The sequence below is a fragment of the Patella vulgata genome, chromosome 7, assembly GCF_932274485.2.
Source record: "Patella vulgata chromosome 7, xgPatVulg1.2, whole genome shotgun sequence".
Taxonomy (NCBI): domain Eukaryota; kingdom Metazoa; phylum Mollusca; class Gastropoda; family Patellidae; genus Patella; species Patella vulgata.
Genome location: NC_065885.2, coordinates 29,267,793 through 29,284,626, shown reverse-complemented (window position 1 = coordinate 29,284,626; position 16,834 = coordinate 29,267,793). Strand labels below are relative to the sequence as shown.

The window sequence follows — 16,834 nt, the reverse complement described above, 5'->3', positions numbered from 1 at the left end:
TTCAAAATTTTCTGGGGGAGGCCCCCTACCCCTAGTTGAAGCTCGTGCCTTTGCCCCCTTAACCTTGGACTTTGCCCCTCCAATCACCGACGGCTGGCGCCGCCACTGTTTGTGGCCCGACTGTAATGGATGTTTCGTGACAATAAAATCTTATCTTTCTAAAGAGAACAATGGCTCTTGGAATTGGGTTAAAAAGGGATTTGCTATTGTAAGAATTATAAGCTTTTCCTGGTCGCCTGAAAATATATTTTTACATATATTAAAAGTTTGAATATCGCCAGATCAGAACCATTTGCTTTATTGATACTAAACGTTATGTGTACTGTATCCACGTCTCGCAATTTTCTATAAAATTTAAAATGTCTACCAACTTTCTATCATATACTAAACATTAGTTTAGAATAAAAATCACTTGTTTAGTTTTTAAAAGTTAAACAGTGATGGTCACAATTCACTTTGAAAATCCTCCAAGAAAATAGCAGCCTTATAGCAAAACATATCCTAAATTAGTAAAAATCTTGGAAGAAAATACCCAGATCAAGTGGTTGGTAAGAGGAAACACTCATCGATCATATAAACAACCCGTGGCTGGGTTTTTCCTCTAATTCAAAGGACTAGTGAAAACGGAAATATGTGCTATGAAGGGATTTTTGTTAAACAGCAGGGCTACAACCTACTCATATTCCAATTTCAAACTGTCGGGGTTCCTTAACGTGCCCACCAATGTGTACTCATGACATGAATTTATGGTACCAACCAAACGACTAGACACCACCATTACATTTTATACTCAATTTACAACTCAGAGTTTCATGCTTTTATTAGAAAATACACAATTGTTACAGAAAACGATGTAATAATAGTAATAAGACCATAGTGTAATAATACCACCAGAAATAATACACACACCATATTAACAATATAAATAGTCCATATAAGTAACATTAATATATCTAATAATAACAACAAATAACAACAACAACAGGTCATTTTGGGATGTAAACATGAAGAGAAACTTTGTAAGAAAGTAAAAATAAAGTAAAAACAACATAGGTTGCCAGATTTAGTATGTCACATTACCTGTTTGATAATCAAACATATACTGATTCTTTTAAGACTGGACTTTACTAGTTAGAAGAGATAGTGTATGGTAATTCAGAACTTATACAAGACATGTCTTCAAATATAATACTATTTCTTCTGAAATATATAATTTACCTATAGGCTATACTGTTTGTGTCAAAGTTTAAACATAATCCTATTCTTCTAAAATATATAATTTACCTATATGCTATACTGTTTCTGTAAATATGTTATTTATCTAGAATATTAGTGTCAAATTTGATCTACTATTGTGTGTCTCAGTCCATTTTCTGGTATTGGGATAGGAAAGCTAATCTTCTAGAAGATTTAGCATTAAAAGATTAAAGGTAAGCAAATTGAGCATTTCGGAGAGGTAACTCATTAGGCTATGTTATTTTGAAAAGTGTGCATGTTTTACAGTATGTAAATTGACCAATGGGTTCCGAGATATTTAGGGCAATTCTGTCACCCAAGCAGTCATAACTGGCTGAATTATAACCCATATAATTACAAAATCAATCTATGGTCTATTTTAGTGGACAGTAAGGTTCACATGGGAAAAAGGAAATTGAATGCCAAAATCATATAACTTCTAATGTAAATATAATGGTATGTGACCTGAGTGTATGATACCAAGTTAATGTGTTTCTTAAATTCCTTACCAATTTTTTTAAAATGGTTAACCTTCTTAGATCTGGCTCAAAAATATATTCTTTATTTCATCAGAGTTTATGTGTTGATTTATTTTGAAGAATAACAGTCTGGTCTTGTATGGATATAGCAAGACAAAAATGAAACTAGAAGTAATAACCATACTTTTAATTGTATATTTTTTGTTTCATAACTAATAAACCATCAGATCAACCCTACTGAAGACTTCATTTTGACCCATATCAATGAGATTAAGCTCCATACATACATTAGTAGCCTACAATATTTTAACACATCTTTAAAATAAGCCTTTTAGGATTTACTAAATGATGTGATCTGGAATTAGCATTGATGAAGAGAATGAATAATTGGCTAGCATAAAGATGCATTATGTAAGATTTAGATACAGAACTGGACGTTCCTGCTATAATAGTTCAAAAAATAGATAATGAAATATGAATATATTGAAAATTTCATCCAAATTACTTTATTCTGAGCAATGTTATGAATGAAGATATAGCCTGGATTGTCATTATCGAAGCAAGTTGCTACTAGCAACAATACTTTTTAACCGAGACTTAGCCTCGTTTGTCCATTTTGTCATTCAAATTTTCAAATCTAGTCAAAAAAAAAAAGAAAAAAAAAAAGAACTGCAAAAGGCAGATTTAGCTCTTACATAATGCAAACTAATACTATTATTAATTAGTTGTGTGTTATGTTACCCTGTATTGATTGATGACATATTAATATACAATTGACAATATTGGAATCAATGATTAGTATAATATTAAGGGACAAATAATTGATAATCATTCCAAGAAACTAATATAATAAAAAGGCGAGGAAAATACATATTAATTTAATACATATATAGTAAAATTATTTCCATTCCCTCAATCCTACAAATGGTGTCAATCAAGTAGAGACAAGAATTTTGGGAGACAAAGCATGTTGCATTAATTACTTCCTTTGATCTGGTTCGATTGGGTCACGATCCTTCTCGACCCACATTTTTATCAGGATTAAGAGCATGTACCCAAAACACGATTCTCTGTCACCTGATTTCAGTTCAGGAGAACATCTACACCATCACAAGCAACAATCCCATTGTACTGAATTTTATTATGAAAATAGTAATAAATATTTAAAACGCTACATATGGTTTGTCTGTACAATGTTGATAAACTACAAAACACATTCATATAGTCCATGAAAAAAACATCATTGTTTTAAATATGAAAAATTCAGTCCCACTGAAACGACAACGCTATTTTAATGTATTTGTACACAGCACATCATTAAAGGACCTGAACAATTTGTTATCTGTATATGGACCTGAACAATTTGATATCTGTATATGAACAAATCAATAACGTGACTGATCTATAAACTTGTGCCATTTTACAAAATGTTTGTTAGATTTTGAGCACTGTTACTTCTGTTCACAGCGATTTTCAATAATTTCATTATACATGTAATAAGTTCATACCATGTTGAACAATTTTGATATAGTATAACAAAACACTTTCTAGTAAACCTAGATCCAAAATACCCTCTTCCCACAGTCTTATTTTATATGAACATGCATGTCACCAAACTGAACATTTGTGTATAGGGTTCATTCTACTTCCCAGAGGACAATGATATGCTTTGGCAAATTCCACAGAATTAGAAAGTGGTCCGAGAACACGCACAGGACCAGGGCTGTGAACTGATGTACGTATCTTATGCAACGCTTCTTCATCTCTCATTTTACCACACCAAATCTATAAAGAACAAAAAAAAAAACCCGCAGAGAAATAGAACGATTTTCTGTCTTCATGAGATAATTAAGGAGAACAAAGTTGGAGGAATCATTCTTGCTGGAGATGTTAAAGTCTCACTTAATTATTTTCTTAATTTAAAAGATATATTTATCCTAAAATAAAGCTTACAAACAATACTATAGGGCTCCCTGTATGGCTCAATAACATTTACCATTATTGCCTGGATATATATCTTATTGTATCCTTTTTAATGTACCAGGTGTCCAGGACTGCACAGTCCACAGACTTTCCTAGAGAGAGAAATGGGGTTTAACGTCCACTCGACACAAACTAGATTATTTTGGGACTAACATATTGTTCAATTTTATTTCAATAATTCACTTGAGCGTAGGGGTTTTTAGCAGTGGGAGGAAACCGGAGGACCCGGAAAAAACACACGAGGTTGGACAGGCAACCCTACTCCTTGTCACGTACATCCAGGGAATCGAAACCATGCCAGATGACTAAATGACAGATCTTATGATACAACGCACATGCGCTTACCGACTTCCCTGGACGAGATGGTTATATCTAGTTGAACACAGTTGAAATTATCTGAATTAATTACCTGAGCGTAGTTGAGAAAGAATAGTTGTCTGTGGTTTAAACCTATACCTGGCAATAAAAGTTCTTCTCCATGACTCTGTACCCATTTCTGGTATGCCTGAAATCATAGAACTTGAATGAAACAAATATGTAAAAATAAAATATCAGAAATAACTCAAAACATTAAATTTTTTAAATAAATTTGGTTTCAATAATTTTTGGAAATTAAAGTATTCTATAACCCAAAACATTAAAATTGTTTTTATAAAGTTTAGAATCTAAAGTACTACATAACTCAAAATATTAAAATGTTTTTTTTAAATTTTTGGAAATTAAAATACTCAAACCATTAAAATGTTTTTTTTTATAATTTTTGGAAATTAAAGTACTCTATAACTCAACACATTAAAATTGTTTTTATAATTTTTGGATATTCAAGTACTCTATAACTCACTACATAAAATGTTCTAATAATTTTTGGATATTTAATACTCTTTAACTCAAATATTAAAATTGTTTTCATAATTATTTTAAATTAAAGTACTATATAATTGAAATGTTAAATTGTTTTTATAACTTTTGGAAATTAAAAGTACTGAATGACTTAAAACTGTGTATTGATATACATTAATATACCCTATAAGCTTCTTTTAATCCACCATTATCAGCTATATTTTCACCTTGTGTATTTCTACCATCTATCTATCAAAAAGTATGATAAAAAAATTTGTTAGTATTGTGGGCAAAGCGCTTTACAATGCAGTAGTAGTAATTTTAAACAAAAAATGGAAATGTAAAAAATTAATATGAATATCAATAACAAATCCAAAGCTTACAGCCCTGTAAACTTGTTACAGGAAAACATTACTTGTATAACAGCATGCGAACTTATCACTGGAAAACATTACTTGTTGTGTGAACTTGTTGCAGGAAACCATTAATTATAGTATGACATCATGACATTTTTTGTGCAAACTACAAGGTGGTGGGGAGAGGGAGTGGATTTTCATGAAGAAATGGTCATACTTTTAGCAAACATTTAGACTGCAAAACACACAATAATTTTTTAATATTTAAAAGAATTCATAAACCGACATATTTTGTGAATAAACTGACTTGAAACCTACTGGCAAATCTATTTGATCAAGTTTATATTTAGAATACTGTTCAACCATACACTCGGCTCTTTTCCTAAAAGCTTCAATAGTTTCATTCTTCCACCATTGTTTTAAATTACCATCTTTATCATACTGACGACCTGAAAAAGTTTTTAACCAATTATTTAGAGCTTAGTTCTCATACAGGGAAATTATTCTAAATTTTTACTTTCACTATCCTTTATTTAGGTTCAACCATAGTTTTAAAGGGGCTCCATTATATATAATTGGAAACACATGAATTTACAATGAAACATTATGTACTAAAATACAAACCCTTGTCATCAAAACCATGAGTTATTTCATGACCAATAACTACACCAATACCACCATAATTTAAAGATCTGTAAAATAAACACAACATAACTCAAAATCCCCCAAAAATAGAAAATCATCCTTTTAATGTATGAAATGGTGTCAGACTCAAATTTTGATCAAATTCATTTACCGGCATCATGTATTATTGTAGTATTTTAATTTACACTGCATAATAATTTTCTTTTGGTAAAAATAAAGAAATTACTCTAATAAAAATGAACTTACTTAGGAAATGTAGAACTATAAAACAGTGGTTGTAAAATACCAGCTGGAAAAACTGAGAAATGTAAAGAGAAGGGTTTTTAGTAATAATTATCTAATGAATAAAAATATCATGGTATTAATTAGGATTACAAAGGTACACATATATACTAGTGGCATTTGGATTATGAACTCATTAGTATTAAGGCTATGAATCACAAATATAATCATGGTAATTGGGTTATAAATTCACCTTTATCATATATTAGGGTTATAAAATTATAAACTCACCTTTATTATGCCAAGGCCGTAGGGTTATAGACTTACTTTTGTCATGGTATTAGGGTTATAGGCAACACTTACCTATATCATGATAGTATTATCAAAGCACTTCTACCTTCATTTTTAAATAGTATTAATTTTATAAAAAAAAAAACCTCCTCATTTTTATATAAACCTACCTGTATCAAAGTATTTGGTTTATAAATTCACCTTTTTCTAGGTAATTGTGTTATAATGCACATTTATCGTGTATTTGGGTTATAATCTCACATTTATCATGGTATCTAGGCTATAAACTCACATTTCATGATATTTGCAGGGATATAATCTCCCCAGTTCTCCCGTGTATAAGGGTTATAAATTCTGTTATAACATTGGTATTTAGGCTATATGTCCCCAAAATTAGTGTTATAAACTCATCTTTATGAAGGTATTTTGTTTATAAACTCACCTTTATCAAGGTATTTGGGTTATAAATTCACCTTTATCAAGGTATTTGGGTTATAAACCCACCTTTTATCTAGGTATTTGGGTTATAAACTCGCATTTATCATGGTGTTTGGGTTGTAATCTTGCATTTATCATGGTATTTGGGCTATAAACTCACATTTATCATATCATGGTATTTACAGGGTTATAATCTCCCATGTAAAAGTGTTATAAATTCTGTTATAACATTGGTATTGGGATTAAAATGTCAGTACTCACCAATATCATTGGTATTAGGGTTGTAAAATGCATTGACTACTGCGGGATCCTGTTCCCATCTATAAAGTAAAAGAATATAGTTAAAGATGCATTATTGCAGGTCTTTTTTTAGGCTTTAAATGTTTTATAAAGTATTATTTAAACATTTATTAACATGACACGACTATAATCAACTCTCTAGGCTATTGGATGGCTCCAATTTCAAGTAGATTAGAACGCTACGACCATTTAATTATTTAATTTACAAATGCAAAAGGGAGGCTAAGTCTCGAATAACAAGTACCGTTTTACGATAATAAACAATCAATGCAGATACCTCGTCAAAACTAGAAAAAATGACAACTTTGCACAGAATAAAGTAATTTGAGTGAAATTTTCAATATATTCATCTTGCATTATCTATTTTTGAACTATTAGATCACGAACAGCCAGCTCTGTATCTAAGTCTTACATTATGCATTTTTAAAAAAAGAACTTACATAGGCCTTTTAGAGTAAGTTCAAACTTTTTTAAATGGATATTATATTGTTTAAATCAAAATACAGTTTTTATAATAAAAGTACATTCAAGTGATATTCCATAAAAGATTACAACTACCAGTGTAGCACTAGTAGCAGGTCATGACCAGCAAATTTCTCTAAAAGAAAGCTGTGCATTTCTATTTCATCAACTATTAAATATTACTCAAATCAATTGGCTTCATCAATATTTGTCATTACACATTGGTATGAATTACAAAATAAACTATAAAAAATTACACTTACATATCTTTTTTGACTGGTTCTCTCAACTTTTTCATTGTTTTAATAGCCTCACCCCTCTCTAGCTGCAAGACATTCTGGAAGTACTGGTCATCGCTAAAGTCTAACTGTGAAAATAATACAGGTAATTAATTCAATGTACAGTAAATTTTGTGAAAATGGTCACTTACTGGAGTATATGGGACATTACTTTAAATTTAAATAAAAGGTAATTAAATAATTTCATTATTTTCTAAAATTTTATTAATTACATAGTTATTTACGTATATCATCTTTTGTTTCAATAAAGCATAAAGAATGAGGCCACATTGATATTTTGATCAATTTCTGGATCAAATAACAACAGCTGCTCAAATGTATATAGACATTCATGTTTAATTTGAGATTCATTGTTATGCTATCTATTAAATGTTATGTATACCGCTTGTTTTTTAAATTTTATAAAATGCCATGTTGTTGTAATACGTGTTCATTGTCTTCATTCACAATTATATAGGTTATATTATCTATCAAATGTCATGTATATAATTTGTTTTTACAATTTATAAAAGGACATATAAATATTTATGCACAATAACACAGGTTAAAGTTTCTGCCATTGTTCCCAATGGGGACATCAAACAAGGACAATATTATAATAATGACGGATAAAATGTTTTTCTGTAATTGTCTCTATTAACATTAAAATTTAATAATCAAGTTTGGCCTTCTATTAAAAATTCAAACACCGGCAGAACAAAGATATATAAAAGGCACACATTCATAACTTACCAATTCATACCTCTTATCTAAAAGTTCAGAGTCTGTTATGAATTCTGGATAACCTATTCTTTCATTCATAGCATTAGCCTGTAACAAATAACACAAAGTAAGTAACATTCAAAATTGCCAGTTATAAAATTATGTGTAGATAAAGAAATTAAATAATGAGACATAAATGATAAAAAATAACAAATCAATGATCAATTCAAGGATTTGTATTGGTTATGTGGGGAATCTATTTAATTTTTGTAAAACAAATCAAATTATCTTGAATGTTTTTATATAATTTTAATTAAATTGGCATTGTTCTTTTTTTTACAATGATATATGCACTAACATTTAATAATGATTTAACTATCACATGCTTTAATCGACATGTTTAAGCTGGCCATATGGGAGCGACATATATTAAATTTTCTAGTCTGCAGTTAAGGAACAAGATATTGTTTTACCTTTTCCCTTGCAAAAGCCTTCGTCTCTTCATCCATCCAATCATTTTCTTCAAGTAGTTCATTAAATGCTGCACGGATATCATGGATCATTTCTAAAGCCTACAAGCAGTAAAAGAATATAGGAATTAGAGATGATATTACACAATATTCATTTGATTATAATGTTAGTTCATATTCAGAGAATGATATGAAATCTAATACTTACAGTATCTTTGCTCTCTTTTTTAAAATTGTCCTCAATAAACATGGCCCCAACAGCCATACCAAGTCTTTCATTAACATATTCTACACACTTCTGCCATCGTATTTTATCTCTCTTAACACCCTGTTTATAACATGCATACAGATGAGGTTAAAACAGTTACATGTAATCAGTTTATTATTAAAAATCCCCATATTTGGGGTATTTCATTAAAAAAAAGAAGTAATAATATGAATTAATTTCCAAATGTACAATGGACGTCTGTTTATTATTAATTGATTAATCAACTGACTAACTTTTAAACGGTGCAATAAGGGAGGTAACTTAAACAGTAACATTGACTCTTAATATGTTTCTTGTGCAATGCAAAATCTTTTGATCCTATATCTTGTAAAACACTGGGATGAGATGGTACGGTTAGAGGTAAGAGGCATTGTATGGCACCGCCGATCCACATTTTTTTCAATCATACTCACATTTTCGACCATAAAATAAATCAAAATTTTATTTGTGGGTGAGGGTTGGCGCCGGTCTGAGTTCTGTCAGCCATGCTTATAATCGTATAAGAGCGGTGCCTGTTTTGGCAGCTGGTTCGAGTGGCACTTGTATTGCTGGTTCGCCATGAGCACGACGGTTTCGGTTTTTTGGTTTGCCTCGTATCTGTTTTTTTAGCCCCACTTTGTCTCTGGTAAAACCTACCTGTAGAACTCTTCTGTACTCATTTCTTATTTTTTGAAAATCTTCGGTTAATTCTGGAGCAAATCCCAACAAAACTCTCCATATGACATAATTAGCAATTGTTCTGTAAAAAATGAAGAAAAAGATATCATATAATAGTGCTGAATGAATGACGAATGAAGTGAAATGAAACGGGGTATATGTTTCACTTTTCTGCTGCCCCTCTGACAAGGGAGAACCACACCAGAAAATCCTGAGATTGAACACAGGACCTCCAGGTTAGCAAGCCAGCACTCTACACACTGAGCCACTGTGGCTCCTGAATGAATAACAAAATTAAGTCTAACATTCCATGTCAAATAATACTTATCAAAGGTGCAATATGTAAGAGCTAAATCTGCCCATTGCACTTCTTTTTTTTACTATAGCTTCATATGTTATATAAATTAATATTTCGACAATTATTCACATGACAAGCCCATAATTAACTCTCTAGGGCATCGAATGGCTTAGATATTTAATGGATTAGAACTCGATAAAATGGATAATAAAGACTAGAAATAGTACTTGACATCGAAACTATCTTCTTAACATTTCACCCATAACATCGCTCAAAATAAAGTAATTTGACTGAAATTTTTAATACATTTATTTCTCATTATCTATTTTTGAACTTAATAGAAAAAATTACCAGCTCTTTATCTTTATTTTACTTAATACATATTTAACAAACTGCATTTAACTATACAAATATATATGGACATGCTACACATGCGGTTTGCCTTCCTTCAATTTCGAATCACAAGGATTCCAAAATCTCTGTTAGCACCATAGTTTAAATTAAAAAAACAAACAAACAACATTATATGAAACGAAATGGTTTTACTTACCTTGGATGAGTGTGTTGAAGTATCTTTAACATTTCAATTAAATAATCTTTAGCAAACAATACCACACTCTCATCCTCTGTGATCTCAGAAGGTATAAATTTTCTAAAATATTTCAGCCAATCAAACTGTAGAATATGATGAAATTTATTCAAATAAATGATATACATTCAATGGTCCCAGAAATTATTCTAGAGATGGGAGGGGATAAACAAGTTGATTTTGGGATACAGACACCACAGTTCTTGGACATTAAATTCATTTCATTTTATTTCATTTAAGCTGACTTGCAATCACAATTTAATTAGCTGGATTTTAATAAATACAAATTTACAATGTGAATAATTTCCATAATTATAATTTTTGATAAGTGAAGTAGAATGATACAGCTGAAGTGAGTAATAAGTTAATAAAGACCTACCCCTGTTGTCATTTGCTGTAATTTTTTAATTGTTACTTTAGTATATATAGCACCAGTATCATGACGTTCTGCTTGTGGTTTCGTTACCTACAAATACATAAAGGTAGTAAGGATACATGCAAATCATGTGCAGGAATAATACAACAACAAAACCAATTATTTAATTCTTGGGAAGCTGTTTAAGATCAAACATGTAATAATGAAATATTGCATCATCTATCCTAAAGAGCACTTCAAAGACCATCAATAAATATTAGTGAGTTAGACTAACTGAGGTTATCATGGCAAAGTAGTATCTAGTGTTTGGAAAAAGAGTAAGCATACTCTGCCATACATGCCAACTCACTGTTTTTAAGGTGTCCTATGAAATATGGATGGGACTGCCACTTTAATTTGTTTAAGTTTTATAGACAGATCAAAACATCAAATTATTTTAAATTGTACTTACATTTGCCAATCTTGTTTCAAAATCAAAAACATTTTGTAAATCTATCTTAGCTGATTCTTCTGTAGCACCTAACAACATGGCCATATCGTACATATATTTCCGGTAAGCTCGTATATTTTCGGAATCTTTATCATTTAAATAATACTCTCTGCTAGGCATACCGAGAACAGGCTGATCTAACTGAAATATTTAAGCCATATCTAAAGAAAAATACAACCATAATAGTAAATTTTACAATAAGGAAGATATCAAAAATAGTGTAGTGTAGTTTACAATTATATATAGCAAATTGAATGTGATATTTATTGATTGTGTACATGGGAAGGTATATATACCAAGTTGTAAAATATGGAACGGTATATATACCAATTTGTACAATATGGGAAGGTAAATATATATCAAACTGTACAATATGGGAAGGTATATATAACACACCTTATGTGTACAATTTATAGAAAATGCTGAACACTATTTTCTGAAATGTCACTTATATGATGTAATACGTGCCGAGTTATTAAATACATTGTCAAATTATTCTGTGATAAATATAGATATCCTATTGTGCGGCAATCCAGAATTGTCAATTGAGATGAATACAAACCTTTTCCTTGAAGTTCACAAATATATCAAACTTTCAAAACGATTTAAATAAAACTTAATGATATTAGTTACTTCTTAGTATATATTATTAGCAATAGTTATTTTGCTTGTTTTTTTGGGTGGATAACTCCCCCCCCCCTCCGCCGCTTTTGTTGTTGTCATATCAATCATTATAATATATTTCCTTTATTCCCTTGCACTTTCCGCAAATTTTCGTTCGTAAGGGTAACAAGAGAGCATAATTAACTCGATTGTTTAGAATTATTTAGCAAATCATTTTATACATGCATCAGTTCAATTATATCCTAATTATACCCCATTTATTAAACTTTATTTTTCAATGTTTTAAAAATATTGAACAAAATGTATAACAGTGATATTGCGATATAATTTTAAATATAATTTTATATTCTCTTTATCACCTCTTCACTTATTTTTATATAGAGCTTTACGATATAATTCATCTGATTTTACTCATATCACCTATTATTTATTATTGTATATACTATTTCGCCATCTTGTTTGTATTAAATTTTGTCTATGATTTGTATGTATGGAAAGGGCTTTTCTAAGTTTTTGAAACTTGTGCTCAATCCTTTTGATATTTGTCAATAAAATATGTTTAAACTAAACTAAACTACAATTTGGAAAGGTATATATATACAAATAACAAAAGTGACTATTAATACTACATTTATATTGTGACAACTGAATTTTCTCATAGCACATAAGAAAAAAATCTGTTAATCTAAGGTTTTGTCAATTTTTGTAATGAAAAATGAAGTATATCCAAGCACTGACTGGTAACCAATGAAGGGTTTGAAGAACTGGGGTTATCTAACAACGATTGGAATAACTTCTACCCATTCTTGTTGTGAGATTTTGGATTCAATGAAGGTGATTTAGTTGCTTACGAGGAAGACCAGCAAGAAGGCTATCATAATTATCCAGGCAGGATAGAATCAATGACCGCACACAATAACTGCCACAAAATCCTGTGTGAGAACAATGTGGATAGAACTGATGTTTTTCAGAAAAACGTGGCCTTTTCTACACGTATTATGAAGATGTTGTGTAAAGGTCAAACAACTATCCAATAATGCGACTAAATTCTTGAAAAATGTTGTTGACGGAAATTCAATATCTTTGTCCCAATGAGAACTTCTAGGTTTAGGAGATTTGATAATTGTGTGTTTGGACAGAAAAGGTTAACTTTAATAATTTTATCTTCATTTAGTTTCAAGTGCTTAAAGGGACAATAACACTCTTGCTGGCTTGAAAGCTCCAGCAATTAAATAATATCTCTATCTAAGTACTAGATGTTTAAGTGTCCTACCTGTTGTGTAAATTATCCATTACATCCTATTTTACTTGTCCAGAGGGTTCGAAAATATTTTTAAATCGAAGTTTCATTTGAAAAGGTTTACGTTAGACACTTCAAACCATTATGTTGAATTTTTCAAATTTTTTAAATAAGGTGTGTTAAGATGAAATTTGTATCATCAATTAATTGAAATATTCTAGAAAAGTACAATTTGTTGACCAGAATAAAGATTGGGACATATTATTCAGTTACAACAGGAGTGGTATTGAGCCTTTAAGATCCATCCAGGTTCTGATTTTTCCAAAACTTGAAGACATTTTCGTAAGCTAGTCAAATTGATCTTATTAAGGAACAAAAGAATCTAATATCTACACTTGACAAGCATTAACATCTAATTCAAGCAAATCTTTACATTTAAGTATTTTAAACAAACATTCATGAAACTTTTTGGAACCTTCCAGGCTAATGAAGATGAAGATATATGCCTGGAAAGCAGCGGTACAGCCTACTCTTATTTTCCGTCCCATCCAAATTAATAGTCTGGTTCGTTCTACCCTTAAAATCACTTAAATAACAATTGACTTTACAGTCTTTTCTGTTAAGGTTTAATTTCCCGAAAAACACCCATGGGGCAAGCACTGGGCAAAAATGTCAGGGTATCATCCGACTGTTGTCTGCCAGTTTATTGTGTGCTAGCTTGACTGAGGGAGACGGTTGTTATATTGAGTACAAAAGACTCTGCAATTAAACGGCGGAAAAATAATTAAGAATTTACTTAGGCCTCAATATGTATGGTAAATGACAGTAAGTAATGATAAATACATACTGAAAAATGAACCCTCCCACAATTGAGAGGGAATTGAAGCAAATTTTTCATAGATTGATTAGTTTGAATGTTTTTAGTCCAAATATATCATCAAATCACAATTTGTATGTGGGAAAGTATCTTTAAATTGAGGTTTCATTTTCTATAAAATCGAAATCACATATTCAATATGGATTTTCAAATTTTATTTGGTTGGCAAAATTTAGAATTCTCAGCCGTTGAAAGCATTATTATTTTATGACAAGCAGCTAACTTTAAGGTTACAAAGATATGAATACTAAATTGTAACACACCATAATCTTGCTTTCAGACACCAAAAAATAAGAAATCAATATCATGTGTGTGTGTGTGTGTGTGTGTGAAAGACAGCTTAAAAGCGACACAATAAATCTAACCATTAAAAATAATGAGATATAAGATTATATATTACAATGAAAGAACATAAAATACAAGGAGATGGCAACTAATGTATCAATATATGTAATTGTGGTTTACACACATCCATGTCACGTCTTCCTATGTAAGGCAATTTAGCACATTACTGTAAAGAAAATTTTCAAGCTCTCATATCATATATCTGCTTCATGTTTTATAACATATCTTCAATTATAAGTTACATGACTCAATAACAATAAGATAGGTTGCCAGGCAATGGAACATGGCCACAGCAGTTAAGTCGTTTGGCAGTCAACAATATTTTTTCTTTGTCAGGAATGAAAACATTTACAACACACTAAAATCTGATTACGTTAAGTAATTACCAGAAATCATTAGAATTTGTTTAAATTGTTTGTCTCGTGATCTTAAGTGTATACATTTATAGTCAATCGGATATTAACCATAGCCACTAGAGTGTCCACAAGATTTTATAAAGTAATGAAGGGTCATAATTCTGGCTGTAATTATTGGAAAATGTTGAAATTCAATAGTTTTTTTTGTCTAATGACTAGTAATACTGTGTTTAAATTTAAAGTCAGAGAGAGAAATTCGTTGTAACATCCACTCGACACAAACCAGGTTATTTTGGTACAAACATGGTTCAATTTTATTTCAATTATTCTCTTGCACGTAAGTGTTTTTAGCTGAGGGAGTAAGCTGGAGGACTCGAAGTGTTTTTAGCTGAGGGAGTAAGCTGGAGGACTCGAAGTGTTTTTAGCTGTGGGAGTAAGCTGGAGGACCCGAAATCTAAGATAGATCAGTAAGTCACAGGTTCCCCCAAAACAAAATGAAAGAATGTTTTAGTCTGTAATTTAAAAAGTTCAAGACCTTTAACAGTTTCTCCTTTATAAACTATTGACTATATTATTGTTTTGTGGGGCATGTACTGTATAATCTGCATTTAAATGTCATATCCATAATGATGAATGCGACAAGCTGTTAAGTATGGACAATGTTTAAAATTTAGAAATCTGGTTTAAAACTTCGAAGTTTGATGCTACAGATTAGACAAATTAGTTTTGACAGAATGATGGATGAAATGTTTGTGATTGAAGTAAAGAAGGAAGTATAAAAGTCCATGTCTGGACTGTCAATGATGTATTGTAGTTTTACCTGAATAATATTGGCTGATGAGTTTTTGTCGTCTGCGCCAACCCAACAATCTATCAATATTGGTGCATTATACCAGCCTCGTAAATATCCTAACATATCTTCTACCACAAAATTACTTGAGTCCCACGTTGGTTCGATAACAGGCCATTTTCCCAAGTTGTCCAATACTTTTCGTAATGGGTCGACACCTACTTTCTCTAACTGAGCTAAAATAACAAAGTAAAAACTTAAAACCAACTTTTATCAATAAATTTGTCTGGCATTTCAGAAATCTGAGTGTCTTCTGCTATGTTCCACTCTTCTTTCTATTTTACTTTGTGAGCTTAATTAATTCTATCCTGTGTTTTTAGAAAAAATAAATTTTCAATAAAGTGTGAGGAGACAGGCGATCCATTATTGATGATAAAACCACAGAATAACACTAGTTGAGAAAGGAGTTTTAAAGTAAGATGAAAAACCTAAGCACACAATGTAACTTGGGGTCAGTATGGCAGTATATTAGAATTAACTCGTACATTTTGCTCAGAAAGTTTCACCATTTGACTAATTAACTGTATCTACATAAATATGCATTCTGTTTTATTGCACATCATCTCTTTGATATTAATAATTTCAGAATTTCTCCATTGAAAGTTGAAATAACAAAAATAAAGTTGTGAAATTGCCATGTTTTACTGCATGTAATTATTTACTCAATTACAATATAGTCCATGAATAGCCTATTTTTTTTACCATGTCATTTTATGTCAGTCTTTGTTTTTCTAGGTTTATAAAAGGTTATATGGTATCTTTATTCTAATATAAACTTTACAGGACATTCTACAACAAACTTCACATAGTTTGTGATTTCCTTGCAGATTGGTCTCATTCTTCCACAAACTTCAGAAGACTTTATGAATTCCTCTCAGAGCAATCTCATTCTCATAAAATCTTTAACAGTACATAGTGTCAAAAATTTACACATAATTTACACATACTCTTTTAAAGTATTCTAGTAAAAATTTACTAGGGAAGTGTCACTCTAGTAAAACATTACTTGAGCAGTGACACTCTAGTAAAAACATTATTAGCAGGGTAGTGTCATTCTTGTAAAAACTTTACAAAGGTAGCGGCACTCTTGTAACATTATTACTGGGGTAGTCTCTATTAAAGTTTATACTAGAGTGTATAA

General features: G+C 30.6%; 1 protein-coding gene across 2 annotated transcripts in view; it reads right to left on the bottom strand.

Annotated features, from left to right (window-relative positions):
• Positions 1–802: 802 nt before the first annotated feature.
• The window catches only part of LOC126827097 (neprilysin-1), a 37,258-nt gene continuing 21,226 nt past the window's right edge, over positions 803–16,834 (bottom strand). For both annotated transcript variants that reach the window (XM_056102539.1, XM_056102540.1), the window contains 16 exons: positions 15,664–15,869; positions 11,363–11,542; positions 10,915–11,001; positions 10,497–10,621; positions 9,628–9,730; positions 8,932–9,051; positions 8,727–8,825; positions 8,284–8,361; positions 7,516–7,619; positions 6,752–6,810; positions 5,786–5,837; positions 5,519–5,586; positions 5,213–5,343; positions 4,722–4,787; positions 4,108–4,203; positions 803–3,500 (listed from right to left, as the gene is read on the bottom strand). In XM_056102539.1, coding sequence (XP_055958514.1) covers positions 3,324–3,500; positions 4,108–4,203; positions 4,722–4,787; positions 5,213–5,343; positions 5,519–5,586; positions 5,786–5,837; positions 6,752–6,810; positions 7,516–7,619; positions 8,284–8,361; positions 8,727–8,825; positions 8,932–9,051; positions 9,628–9,730; positions 10,497–10,621; positions 10,915–11,001; positions 11,363–11,542; positions 15,664–15,869 — 1,751 coding nt within the window. In that variant the 3' untranslated portion in view covers positions 803–3,323. The remainder of the gene's footprint in view (positions 3,501–4,107; positions 4,204–4,721; positions 4,788–5,212; positions 5,344–5,518; positions 5,587–5,785; positions 5,838–6,751; positions 6,811–7,515; positions 7,620–8,283; positions 8,362–8,726; positions 8,826–8,931; positions 9,052–9,627; positions 9,731–10,496; positions 10,622–10,914; positions 11,002–11,362; positions 11,543–15,663; positions 15,870–16,834) is intronic.